This window comes from Apodemus sylvaticus, chromosome 17 (genome assembly GCF_947179515.1).
Source record: "Apodemus sylvaticus chromosome 17, mApoSyl1.1, whole genome shotgun sequence".
In the NCBI taxonomy this organism is placed as follows: Eukaryota; Metazoa; Chordata; class Mammalia; order Rodentia; family Muridae; genus Apodemus; species Apodemus sylvaticus.
The window spans coordinates 44975947-44988858 of record NC_067488.1 but is presented as its reverse complement, the minus strand read 5'-3'; the positions used below and the strand labels follow the sequence as shown (position 1 = coordinate 44988858).

The window sequence follows — 12912 nt, the reverse complement described above, 5'->3', positions numbered from 1 at the left end:
GCGGCGGCGGCTAATGAGCAGGGGGGAATAGTCCCTGTTCAGTGCAGGAGATATGATTTAGGGGAGCTTCAAGAAGAGAGGCGGCTGGTCCCCACCCCAGGACTTTACTGTACAGTCACTCTGCAGGAAACTAGGCCGTCTGTGTCTACACTCTAACGCCCTGGTGTGGTAGGGGACCTCTGCTCATTAAATGTGATATAAGATCCCTCTGGGTGGCCATGGGGTTAGTATGTGTTCCCTTGTGATCCTGGGCCAGCTCCTCCCCCATCTCTATACCCAGGTCCTACGGCTGTGGCTAGGGTGGGTGAGGAAACCCGGGTTTCCTGTTTCTGGTGGGCTGAGGGTGTGGCCATGGGGGAGGGGCTGCCTTCCTCCTTTCCCGCAGGGACACTCCCCTCTGGGGGGCGGGGAAGGCGGGGTAAAGCTTGGGTGGGACGGCCTCGCTAGGAGCCCTGCAGGCAAGGGAGTGGCCACAGGAACTCCAGTCTGAGCTGAGCCTCTGCTGAGTTCCGAGTTACTGTCCAGAGCGGCCGGCAGCCTTCAGCAGCCTGTGTACCACCGCACGAGGCTGCTTAGACTAGACGGAGCACGGCACCTGAGGGCCGAGGACAGGGTGACCAAGGGGCGGGGCAGCACCATGGCTCAGCACCGGCTCCGTGTGCCCGAGCCTGAAAGCCTGGGTAGCAAGAGGACCAGCTCAGAGGACAACCTCTACCTGGCTGTGCTCAGGGCCTCCGAGGGCAAGAAAGGTAGCTGGCATTTCTTCTGGGCAGGGCCTTGGTGACAGGAAGGGTCCCTTCCTGTATCAGGAAGTCTTGGCACAGAGTCGGGTGGGGCTCTGTTATAAGGGTATGGATTTAGGGGACAGGCTCCAACATGGGGGCCAGTGATCCGTGCCCAATACTGATTGGTCCTTGAGCTGTAAGCCAGGGGATCTGGGGCTCTCTGTGTCTCTGGGAAGGCCGGCGGCCCTGTCAGGAAGACTTGACTTTCCCTCCAAAAGCCCTGCTGGCCCCAGCCCTGCCATGCTCCTGCTCAGCCTGGGAGCCAGCATGTGGGGTGGGGCAGGCTGGGACTTGTATGCTGTGGGCTCTGTCCAGTGGCTCTAGACCTCCTGTCTTAGAAACAATGGAGGTTTTGAGCAGCAGCCCCCTGCTGGACCTGGCTCGACCTGTGTTCCTTGGTCTCTGGTGTCAGTCTGGGGAGGCTTCTCGGTGGACCCCCGACTTTCTGATCTGGGAAAGGCCACGGATTGCCCCGGTGGAGCCTTGTCAGGCAAGGTTTGGTAAAACAGGCCACTATGTCTACACCTCTGGAGGCCTCTCTAGGTTTTTCCCAGGCTGTAGGTAAACTGGTTTTGTCTCCTCCAGATGAACGAGACCGTGTGCAGAAGAAAACTTTCACCAAGTGGGTCAACAAACACCTTATCAAGGTTAGTGGTGCCTGCTTATGAGTTGGGAGGGTTCCCCAGCCCACGGCCCGCGCCCTGGGGTTCTCACACGTCTTAAGCTCCCCTTTCATCTCCGAAACCTGTTATTTTCTGTCCTTTCCTCCCACGCTTACTCCTGTCTCTTTCTTCCTCTTCTTTCTGGTCTCTCATGGCTCCGCTGTAGCACTGGAGGGCAGAGGTAGGTGCCTGCATGGGCCAGGGGTGTGCCCCATGGCCCTGCCTCTCCATCCCACAGCAGCGCCCCATGCCCGCATGGGCCTGGGGATTCTTACCTGTGGACATCTTGCTTCCTGCTGTTTCCACAGGCTCAGAGGCACATCAGCGACCTGTATGAAGACCTCCGTGATGGCCACAACCTCATCTCCCTGCTGGAAGTCCTCTCAGGAGACAGCCTGGTATGTGTCTGTCTCCGCCTTCCTTCCTTCCTTGGGGCTTTCCCCTTCGACCCACTCAGTGTCCAGCTCAGTCTCTCGCCTTTTCCAGCCTCCTCCAACCCAACTGCTCCTTCCTAGCCAAGGCATTGGCATTATAGCCTAAGGCCAGCCCTGTTGGCCGCCATGACCCCCGCTGTTCTCCGCATTTGAGCTCTAACACAGTAACCTCATGCTCTGCTCTGCTTTGGTTTCTCTGCTGCTTGGACTCTGAATCTTGACCTCTGCCCTTTACCTTTTGCCCTGCTCTGGCTGGGCAGCCGAGGGAGCGGGACGTAATCAGGAGTGTGCGCCTGGTGAGTGGTTGTGCCTGCTGACATGGCGGCACCTGGGCTTCCCAAGACTGTGGAGCTCACCCAACTCACCTGGGGATTGCGGCACTGTCCAGCCTGGCCCACATCTGACTCGTGGGCAGGCAGATGACGGTGTGTCAAGCTGCCTGCTGTCCTCCATGCTGCCTACCTGGGGCTGGGCCAGAGACTCACCAGAAGCTGCAATGGGTACCATTGAGGACCTCCACCCCCAATGCCACTGCCCACTGCCTGTGGCTTCCTGGCTATTGTCTCTTCCCCACTCCCTTCCTTCCTTCCCACAGCCAGGGTTGCTGGCTTTCCGAGCCTGCCCCTGGGCTGGTGGTCATCCAGCTACAGAGGGTAAACCTGGGATCATGGAGGGGCTGTTGATATGATACACTAGGGGAGACCCTTGGGTTAGTTGACACGCTGCTCTGGGGGTGACTGACGGGTTGGGCCTTGAAGCAATTTTTGCCTCGTGGACCCTAACTGAGTCTTGCCTCCTCTCAGCCCCGAGAGAAGGGGAGGATGCGTTTCCACAAGCTGCAGAATGTTCAGATTGCCCTGGACTATCTCCGACATCGCCAGGTAAATAAGGCCGTCTGACTGGCCCCAGGCTCTAGGTCGGAAGCCCCACACCTGGCCACCTCCCTCAGTGTCGGGTTGGGGTTGTTTAACGGAGCCACTTGTTCTCAGGTGAAGTTAGTGAACATCAGAAATGATGACATTGCTGACGGCAACCCCAAGCTGACCCTTGGCCTGATCTGGACAATCATCCTGCACTTCCAGGTAGGTGGCTGTCCTGCCTCCATCCACCTCGGCCTAGGGATTCGGTGGGCCCCATGGCTGGTTGGCTGGCCCTATTTCTGGCTAGGGTGTGGCTTGGGAGGTGGTGCTCGTTGGCTTTCCTGCCAGCCTCAGCCTATGCTAGCTAGTTTTGTAGCTCTAGGGCGTAATTGTCTCTCCTAGACCTGCCTATCCTGTGCCCTCAGGCCCTAGCTAGATAGGGCCGGTAGAACCTCCTTGCAGAGGAATGCGTTTTCTGCTGGTTGCCTAGGGAAGTTTCTGGAGCTGCAGGGATGCCCCGGTGACTCATCAATTGCCTGTGCTAGCCTCACAGGAAGCCACAAATCTAAGATCTTGGGCCTAAAAGCCAGACTGGCATGGTAGCTGAGTCACATGGGCTGGCAGACCAACAGACAAAAAGCTGGTGGACCCAGTCCTGCCTGCAACTAGGGGGGGCTTTAACCTGCCCTTTCACCCCAACTTCACCAGCTTTAACTGTCTGTAGCTGTTCTTGTGTCTGCTGCCCATCTTCTGGGTTACACAATAGCCTCTGGGGGCTCGGGGTACAGTCTAGCCTCCCACAGCTAAGGGGATCCCTGAGCACCAATTATTTGACAGTAGAAGAGGAGGAGACTCTGTTGTCTTCTATGGAAGCTGCTACCTAGAATAGCTGGCTCTGAGGTAATGGCTTTAGCCACAGGAACCCCACAGGAATTCCCAGTGTGCTCCAGGCGTCCTGGGAGCCCTGGGGATCAAAGTTACGTTCTGAGCTGCTCTGCTTTAAGGAGCTAGTCAAGGCTTCTGGTGGTTGGGTGGTCAGGCAGGCGCGGTAGCCACAGCTAAACTACCTTTGCTGTGTGTGCCAGATCTCAGACATTCAGGTGAGCGGACAGTCGGAGGACATGACAGCGAAGGAGAAGCTGCTGCTCTGGTCACAGCGTATGGTAGAGGGCTACCAAGGCCTGCGTTGTGACAACTTCACCACCAGCTGGCGTGACGGCCGGCTCTTCAATGCTATCATTCACCGCCACAAGTATGTGTTCCTGTGGAACCGAGGAAGGCTGGAGGTTGGGTGACTTCAACCCGGTGACTTCCAAACAAGTCAGGGCAGAGGGAGAAGGAGGAGTATCTTCCACTGTTGGAACCTGATGCCCACAGGGTATACTGAATGCCAGCAGCTTCCCCTGGGAGGTCCCTAGAGCCCTTCAGAAACGCCTCTGTTCTTCCTGGTCAGGCCCACATGGCCCCTCAAGAAGCCTGACGGCAGGGAGACTATAGCAGCCCAAGCTAATGCTCTCTAACCTGTGCGCCACTGCTGTGCTGGTGCCCACACATGGGCTCCCTGGACCCTGTGGCTGAGTGGGGCAGAGCATGCCTTAGCCCTGGAGGCACTCTGGAGGCAGACCCAGAGGCAGGTGGTTCTGTGAGTCTGGTCTACCCAGGAGTTACAGTCAGTCAGGGTTACAAGTAAGACTCTGCCTCAAAACAACAACAAACCCCCAACCCAAAACAAAAATCAACTCAGATTTTTGGCAGGATTGGAGCTGTTAGGGAATTAGGTAACACATCTTTCAGAGGGGATGGGTCCAGGCTCTGTTTGCTAGGATGTATGAAGGAGTGTTGATACAGCCCTGCTCACTGGGTGTCTCTGCTACCCACCCCGGCTGTCCACAGGCCCATGCTCATAGACATGAATAAAGTGTATCGACAGACCAACCTGGAGAACCTGGACCAGGCCTTCTCTGTGGCCGAGCGGGACCTGGGAGTTACAAGGCTCCTGGACCCAGAAGGTACGGTGCTCCGCTGGCTTCCCCATCTTCACCCGTGGGGCCTGGGCCCCACTGAACCAGCCTCTCCCCGCAGATGTGGATGTCCCTCAGCCTGATGAGAAGTCCATCATCACCTATGTCTCATCCCTGTACGACGCCATGCCCCGCGTGCCCGGAGCGCAGGATGGAGTGAGGGCCAATGTAAGTGTGTGGATGGGTGCTCCCGATGGCCGAGGCCCGGACCCCAGGACCCTGCAGGCTGCTCACGCACTCCTTTGCTCCCAGGAGCTGCAGCTTCGGTGGCAGGAATACCGGGAGCTTGTGCTGCTGCTGCTGCAGTGGATCCGGCACCACACCGCTGCTTTCGAGGAGCGCAAGTTCCCCTCCAGCTTTGAAGAGATTGAGGTAGGCCTGCCTGCCTGGGCTGGTGTCCTTTGATTGTCTTGGTGTGGCTGCTGACACCCCTTGTCTCCACAGATCCTCTGGTGCCAGTTTTTGAAGTTCAAGGAGACAGAACTTCCTGCCAAGGAGGCAGACAAGAACCGGTCCAAAATCATCTACCAGTCTTTGGAGGTAAAGTGAGGTGCTCCTAAGGGGGTGAGTGGAGCGTCTCCTGGCTTTGGGGTAGCTGCGGGTATGAGGGTCATGTATTCCCTAGGTAGATAAATTGAGGCCTCTATGAGCCCCAGAATTCGATGCCTCTCTAGTATGGCTTGACCTTGCCTAGTGCTTAGGAACCAAGGTTGTACCAGGTTGTGGAGGAGCTGAACATCCAGGATTCCCTGTGTTCAGTGTAGGCCTGAGCTTGCCCCTGTTCACAGGGGGCGGTACAAGCAGGCCAGCTCAAGATTCCCCCTGGCTACCACCCACTGGACGTGGAGAAGGAGTGGGGCAAGCTGCACGTGGCCATCCTGGAGCGGGAGAAGCAGCTCCGGAGCGAGTTTGAGAGGTGGGCCATGTGGAGGGTGGCAGGCGATGTGGGAGACAGCAGGCGGGTGGGGCCCTGCGGTGGCAGGGGAACCACCCCAGGGTGAGTCATTGCCTGAGGAGGAAACCCCCCCACACCCAACCAAGCTTCAGTGTTTGGGGCCAGCAGGCCAGTACGCCCCAGGCAGGCAGAGAGGCCAGAGCAGGGGGAGCTCCTCCCTGACCCCGGAGTGTGGTGGGCTCCTAGTGACTCCCTGTGGGGCTCTGTCGTGATCTGGTCCATAGGCTGGAGTGTCTTCAGCGCATTGTGAGCAAACTGCAGATGGAGGCTGGGCTGTGTGAGGAGCAGCTGAACCAGGCGGACTCCCTACTGCAGTCGGTGAGGGAGAGAGGAGAGGCGGGGCGAGGGGGCGGGGTGGCAGGGCAAGGGGTGGGGTGGGCACCCCTCCAGGCCTGAGGGAAGTAGGAGGAGCATTGGGCTGCCTACTCTGCAGCCAGGGCTGTGGCCTGCTGGGCTATGAGCCCAGGGCGTGGCACGAGGGCGGGAAAAGCAGGGCCCTTCTGGTCTGCTGCCAGCCCTGACCTCCTTTTGTGAGCAGAACTGGCCTCTGGCCACCAGGGAGGACTGTCTGCCTCCCTGCCTCAGTCCAGCGTGGCCCTCATCCCCTCCCTCCTCAGGGAATGAGCAGTAGGGGGACCCCAGCCTTGTGGCTGGATAAGTGCCTTGGGGTCCATAAGGCAGGGGCTGTGTGGGCCTGGGTGGGAGAAGTTATGTGGTAGGCGATGGAGCATGAGGCTCCTGTGAACAGAGCTGTGAAGGTCCCTGTCCTTGGACCTAGTGGGAATCTTTTGAACAGGACCCCGAGTCTCCAGAGAACTGATACAGATTAGTCTAGAAGCATGCTAGGAAGATGCGTGGGATCACTGGGATGGAAAGCAGTGAATGGGAATCCCAAGGCTGGGAGCCAGACAGGACCTTGATTCCTAGGCTGGGGAAAGGGCTGAAGGGGCAGCCTTGGCTGAGAGCCCTAGGCAGTGAGCAGGAGAGTTAGCCAGGCCGAGTCACACAGGACCATGTTGCAGGACATTCGGCTGCTGGCTTCAGGCAAGGTGGCTCAGCGGGCTGGGGAAGTGGAGAGAGACCTGGACAAGGCTGATGGTATGATCCGGCTGCTCTTCAACGATGTGCAGACCCTGAAAGATGGGCGGCACCCACAGGGTGAACAGATGTACCGGAGGTATGGGCCTTACCTGGGAGGGCTGGGCGAGGAGGCCTGGGAGCCCCCCGAGCCCCCTCCCAACTCCTGTGCTTCCTCAGGGTGTATCGTCTGCATGAGCGCCTGGTAGCCATCCGCACTGAATACAACCTCCGGCTGAAGGCAGGGGTGGGTGCCCCTGTGACCCAAGTGACCCTGCAGAGTACACAGAGGCGCCCAGAGTTAGAGGACTCCACACTGCGCTACCTGCAAGACCTGCTGGCATGGGTAGAGGAGAACCAGCGTCGAATAGACAGTGCTGAGTGGGGCGTGGACTTGCCTAGTGTGGAGGCCCAGCTGGGCAGCCACCGAGGCATGCATCAGTCTATCGAGGAATTTCGGGCCAAGATCGATCGGGCGCGGAATGATGAGGTGAGTGGTACGCTTGGTGTAGACTGTGGGTGTTCGCTAGGCCCAGGCCACTGCAGACCTTACTACTCACTTAACTCCTGCAGAGCCAGCTCTCCCCTGCCACCCGGGGCGCCTACCGAGACTGCCTGGGCCGCCTAGACCTGCAGTATGCAAAGCTGCTGGTGAGTGGGGGACGCGAGCAGCTGGCAGAGGGAGGCGGTGGCCACGGCAGTCGGCAGTTGCTGACTAATTCTTTCCTGCTTAAAGAACTCCTCCAAGGCCCGCCTCCGGGCCCTAGAGAGCTTGCACGGGTTTGTGGCGGCAGCTACCAAGGAGCTGATGTGGCTGAATGAGAAGGAAGAGGAGGAAGTGGGCTTTGATTGGAGTGACCGCAACACCAACATGGCCGCCAAGAAAGAAAGTTACTCGGTAAGGCGGCGTTTCCCTCCTTAGGGTGTCTGCCCGCCCCCTTCTTGCTTACACCCACCCACACACACTTCTCCCCAGTGCTGGGAGCCCCTTGAGTCCAGCTCCCGGGGTTCTGTGAAGATGGCCTTGCATGTACAGCAAGCCTGAAAGAAACTGTCCTTCAGACTCTCTTCCTTTTTGTCAGGCTCTGATGCGTGAGCTGGAAATGAAGGAAAAGAAAATCAAGGAGATCCAGAACACAGGGGACAGGCTGCTGCGGGAAGACCATCCTGCCCGGCCCACGGTGGAGGTGGGGGCACGGCGGCAGGGGCCATGGGAGCATCTGTGGGGGTGGGGCTATGGGACTGATGGCCGGGGAGTGGGTCCTAAGGACCATGATGTCCACAGTCCTTCCAGGCTGCCTTGCAGACACAGTGGAGCTGGATGCTACAGCTGTGTTGCTGCATTGAAGCACACTTGAAAGAGAACACAGCCTACTTCCAGGTAAGGACCAGAGCCTCTTCCTCCTGTGGTTCAGCTGTGGTGCCTGAAAGGGTCCTCACAGCACCTGACAGATGTGTGGCCCTGGCTAACCGTCCTCCGGGGGTGGGGCTGGGGGAGTCCCACTACCTCTTCCCTCAGGTCTGGCTTCTGCTCAAACAGCTTGCCTAGGGTCAGGGCTCTGTCACCCCCTTGATGACCCCTCCTGCTGTCCTAGTTCTTCTCAGATGTTCGGGAGGCTGAGGAACAGTTGCAGAAACTACAGGAGACGTTCCGCAGGAAGTACAGCTGTGACCGCTCCATCACCGTCACCAGGCTTGAGGACCTGCTGCAGGATGCCCAGGTAAGGCCGAAGAGAGGGGGACCAGATAGGACATGGGCTGTGAGGGTACCTGACGGTGGGATAGAAGGCCAGCAGGCCTAGGGAGACACACTGGGGTGCGTGTGCAGGTAACAAAACAGAAAAACTGGTGACAGGTGCCCGACTGGTGGCTTGCTCTGAGTGGAGGTGAGCTGGGACCTCCAGCCCTGGCGAACAGGCTCTGACTTTATGGCCTGATGGTTGGAGCAGGTGGGGCTGCAGTGCTGGGAAGGGCAGCTGGATGTGAGGCCCATATATGCTGGGGCGTGGCCGGGGTGAGCCACAATAGTCCCAGCACTCTAGGTAGGAAGTCACGGAGGCGGTGGGGAGAGGAGGAAGCTGGTTGTATGATGTGCAAAGACTGCAAAGATCTGCAAAGCCTCAGCTACAACCCTGACTCGAGAGGGTGAGAGGGCCAGGTGCTCCGGCATAGACGCTGTCCTTAAACTGCTCTTGAGAGTGGTTCTCTTTCCTCTCCCTTCAGGTTTGAGGGGGGAGGAAGATGGCCTCCATAGGGGAGGGAGCAGGGGCAAGGCCGCTGCAGGGGCTGGAGTGTCAGTAGGCCTAGCCCCTTCTTTAGATGTGAGGAGGAGCCTAAGGTAGGGTGGGGTACCTGGTCTCGTGGGGAGCAGTGAGGTCAATGGGATGAACTTGTGGAGGCCGGTCCCCTCTTGCCTTTAACTGCTCCTGCCTTGAAGTGCCCCTCCTCCAAGCACAGGGGCCTCTTCAGACAGGGCACTGGGTGTGTGTGGGGTGTCTGCTGCTTTCCGGGCCAGGTAGCCCTGCACTGGGAGCTAGCTGGGTTCACCCCGAGCCTCCCTCCCCCACAGGACGAGAAGGAGCAACTGAATGAGTACAAGGGGCATCTCTCAGGCCTGGCCAAGCGGGCCAAGGCTATTGTGCAGCTGAAGCCACGCAACCCTGCCCACCCTGTGCGGGGCCACGTGCCCCTTGTTGCCGTGTGTGACTACAAGCAGGTGGAGGTAAGGGCTGAGCCAGGCTGGGCCCAAGCCAGAGGGGCTGGGTCGGCCAGAGCATAGGTCGGCCAGCTGCATTGTTTACTACTCTGACTGTCCCAGGTGACTGTGCACAAGGGTGACCAATGCCAGCTGGTGGGTCCTGCCCAGCCGTCCCACTGGAAGGTGCTCAGTGCTTCCAGCAGTGAGGCCGCCGTGCCCTCCGTGTGCTTTCTTGTGCCGCCGCCCAACCAGGAGGCCCAGGAAGCTGTCGCTAGGTGGGTAACCCGGGCTAGGTGGGTAACCCGGGCTAGGTGGGTAACCCGGGCTAGGTGGGTAATCTGGGCTAGGTGGGTAACCCGGGCTAGGTGGGTAACCCGGGCTAGGTGGGTAATCTGGGCTAGGTGGGTAACCCGGGCTAGGTGGGTAACCCGGGGCTCACAGCTGGAAGGGGTTCGAGGAGAGAGAAGCAGGCTCTAGACAGGATCTCTGACCGTGGTCCTTGTCTGGCAGACTGGAGGCCCAGCATCAGGCTCTGGTCACACTGTGGCACCAGCTTCACGTGGACATGAAGAGTCTTCTGGCATGGCAGAGCCTCACTCGTGACATACAGCTCATCCGGTCCTGGTCCCTAGTCACGGTAGGACTGCGCACTGGCTATGGGCCCTGGGAAAGATGGGAGATACTGTCCTGAAGGCACCATCTGGCCTGGCCCCATTCTCAGTGACATGTGTCACCTCCAGTTCCGCACCCTGAAGCCCGAGGAGCAGCGGCAAGCTCTGCGCAATCTGGAGCTGCACTACCAGGCCTTCCTTCGAGACAGCCAGGACGCTGGCGGCTTTGGGCCTGAGGACCGACTAGTGGCCGAGCGCGAGTATGGGTCTTGTACCCGTCACTACCAGCAGCTGCTACAAAGCCTGGAGCAGGGTACGGGTGGGCAAGGACCTGTGAGGGCGGCAGGTGGGCAGGCTGTATGCAGGCTGTTTCCCCATAACCTGGTTGCTTCCCCAGGTGAGCAGGAGGAGTCTCGCTGTCAGCGATGCATCTCGGAGCTCAAGGACATCCGGCTGCAGCTGGAGGCCTGTGAGACCCGGGTTGTGCACCGTCTGCGGCTGCCGCTGGACAAAGACCCCGCACGAGAGTGTGCCCAGCGCATCGCTGAGCAACAGGCAGGCACAGCCCTCCCTCCCTCCTCACCCCTCCTGCCCATCCAGACCTCTCTTGCCCTCAGGGGAAGCTGGCTGTCAGGCCCTGCTGGTCACTGTGCCCCTACATGGTCTCTCTACAGAAAGCGCAGGCCGAGGTGGAGGGGCTGGGCAAAGGAGTTGCCCGGCTGTCTGCTGAGGCTGAGAAAGTTCTAGCCTTGCCAGAGCCATCACCTGCTGCACCCACTCTGCGCTCGGAGTTGGAATTGACCCTGGGCAAGCTGGAACAGGTCCGAAGCTTGTCCGCCATCTACCTGGAGAAGTGAGTGTCCCTCTGCACATCTCAGATCCAGTGGGGCTACTCTGGTGAGGGCAGGGACTCCAAACATGGTCTGAGCAGAAGAAGGAAGGAGGTGGGGTGTAAAGTGCCCTTGGGGGACTGTTGAACAGTCTGGCTAGTGGGCGGTGGGCTTGGACCAACATGGCAGCATGTGGTGGTAAGCAATGCTCCGAGCTTGATGCACTTTGAAGATCACATCCATAGGTCTTCCTGTTAGAGGGAAGTGAAGTGGGGGATAAGGGACACCGAATGCCAAGGCAGGAAGTCCTAGACTTGGCATCCACCAGGAGCCAGCCCTGTGAAGAGGGAGGGAGGGGAGGGGTCAGAGTAGAGGTTCTTCCTGGTTCTGAGTGGAAGGGAGCGTGGATGAGAGGGAGGAAGGCAGGGAGGCCTGAGGTGCGGCCAGACCAGCGGCTTCAGGAGGAAGGAGCAATGAAGGCCATCAGTGAGTTTGAGAGACAAACAGGCTTCTTGGTGGAGAGAAATGGAGACCTAAGAGGAGCAATGAATGCTGGAGAGGGCTTGAGACATTCGAGGGACAGGGCAGCAGGGCACTCCCAGACCTCCAGCCTCAGCCTCTTCAGAGCCTTCCTTGCCTGTCGTCCTGTACCTAGCTGCAGCCCCTTCTGCCTGTCGTCCTGTACCTAGCTGCAGTTTCCGCACCTTTCATTCTGTTTGTTTCAGAGGCACAGTAGGTACACTCATAGGACCTGACCTTTAGAAGCCTTGTGCCCCCAGCCTTGATTTCCAGCATTTATTGCTTTCTGTATTACATAGTGCACCTGGCCTTTACTCAGAAATGCTAATACAGTGTTTGAGAGGAATGCACTGGTCAGGCACATGGTCCCCTTCCTACTTCCTGTTTGCTCAGCCAGTCTTGAGCTGGAAGGTTGAGAACTACGCTGCAGGTGGTATCACCTGCTCTAGGACTTTAGAGTCTATAGCTCCTGCTGGAACATCTCCCTCTGGGCCTTCCAGCTTAAGTGACCATCTGCTCTGGTCAGGTAGAGTCCGCCACGGCAGGAGGCACCTAGTGGTTCCAGGTCCTTCACTGAGGGTGTGTTGTTCGAGCCCACGTACTCTGAGCTTTGCTGTCTCTGCCTAGACTCAAGACCATCAGCTTGGTGATTCGCAGTACCCAGGGGGCTGAGGAGGTGCTAAAAACCCATGAGGAGCAGCTAAAGGAGGCCCAGGCTGTGCCTGCCACACTCCAAGAGCTCGAAGCCACCAAGGCCTCACTAAAGGTACTTTTGGGACTTGTACTTCACTGGGGCAGGGTCAGCAGGAGTCCATGTTGCAGTGACACCCACCCTGCTTTGCCCAACAGAAGCTGCGGGCGCAGGCCGAAGCACAGCAGCCTGTGTTCAACACCCTAAGAGATGAGTTGCGGGGGGCGCAGGAAGTTGGTGAGCGGCTGCAGCAGCGGCATGGTGAGCGGGACGTGGAAGTCGAGCGCTGGCGGGAACGCGTCACTCAGTTGCTGGAGCGCTGGCAGGCTGTGCTAGTCCAGACCGACGTGCGGCAGCGTGAGCTCGAACAGCTGGGCCGCCAGCTCCGCTACTACCGTGAGAGCGCCGATCCGCTGAGCTCCTGGCTGCACGATGCCAAAAGGCGGCAAGAGCAGATCCAGGCCGTGCCAATGGCCAACAGTCAGGCTGCGCGAGAACAGCTGCGCCAGGAGAAGGTAGGCCCGGGAAAGGCGTGGCATGCAGCGGGGCGCAGCCTGTAGCTCCATGCTAACTCCTTCCTCCCTCAGGCCCTGCTGGAGGAGATTGAGCGTCATGGTGAGAAGGTTGAGGAGTGCCAGAAGTTTGCTAAGCAGTACATCAATGCAATCAAGGTGAGGTCTCTCTGCTGGCAGCTCTAGAACTCAAAACGGGGGGTGGGGTGGGGGGGGCACACTTGTCAGTTGAGCAGGCATTGGACTCTTGCATGACC

The 12912-nt window shown here is 58.9% G+C and overlaps 1 protein-coding gene across 7 annotated transcripts in view; it reads left to right on the top strand.

Moving 5' to 3' along the window:
- Plec (plectin) overlaps nucleotides 1–12912 on the top strand; it is a 61804-nt gene that overhangs the window by 36613 nt on the left and 12279 nt on the right. For 6 of the 7 annotated variants that reach the window (XM_052160834.1, XM_052160839.1, XM_052160838.1 and 3 more), the window contains 27 exons: nucleotides 1371–1432; nucleotides 1756–1845; nucleotides 2685–2762; nucleotides 2871–2963; nucleotides 3827–3993; nucleotides 4635–4750; nucleotides 4824–4930; nucleotides 5015–5134; nucleotides 5207–5302; nucleotides 5551–5678; nucleotides 5942–6035; nucleotides 6740–6894; nucleotides 6975–7284; nucleotides 7368–7445; nucleotides 7531–7692; nucleotides 7877–7981; nucleotides 8080–8175; nucleotides 8390–8515; nucleotides 9364–9516; nucleotides 9613–9767; nucleotides 10003–10129; nucleotides 10233–10416; nucleotides 10501–10658; nucleotides 10778–10956; nucleotides 12080–12218; nucleotides 12302–12658; nucleotides 12731–12814. In XM_052160834.1, coding sequence (XP_052016794.1) covers nucleotides 1371–1432; nucleotides 1756–1845; nucleotides 2685–2762; nucleotides 2871–2963; nucleotides 3827–3993; nucleotides 4635–4750; nucleotides 4824–4930; nucleotides 5015–5134; nucleotides 5207–5302; nucleotides 5551–5678; nucleotides 5942–6035; nucleotides 6740–6894; nucleotides 6975–7284; nucleotides 7368–7445; nucleotides 7531–7692; nucleotides 7877–7981; nucleotides 8080–8175; nucleotides 8390–8515; nucleotides 9364–9516; nucleotides 9613–9767; nucleotides 10003–10129; nucleotides 10233–10416; nucleotides 10501–10658; nucleotides 10778–10956; nucleotides 12080–12218; nucleotides 12302–12658; nucleotides 12731–12814 — 3719 coding nt within the window. Of the gene's footprint in view, nucleotides 1–467; nucleotides 750–1370; nucleotides 1433–1755; nucleotides 1846–2684; nucleotides 2763–2870; nucleotides 2964–3826; nucleotides 3994–4634; nucleotides 4751–4823; nucleotides 4931–5014; nucleotides 5135–5206; nucleotides 5303–5550; nucleotides 5679–5941; nucleotides 6036–6739; nucleotides 6895–6974; nucleotides 7285–7367; nucleotides 7446–7530; nucleotides 7693–7876; nucleotides 7982–8079; nucleotides 8176–8389; nucleotides 8516–9363; nucleotides 9517–9612; nucleotides 9768–10002; nucleotides 10130–10232; nucleotides 10417–10500; nucleotides 10659–10777; nucleotides 10957–12079; nucleotides 12219–12301; nucleotides 12659–12730; nucleotides 12815–12912 lie in introns of those variants that run through there. The other variant, XM_052160836.1, reaches the window with a different exon arrangement.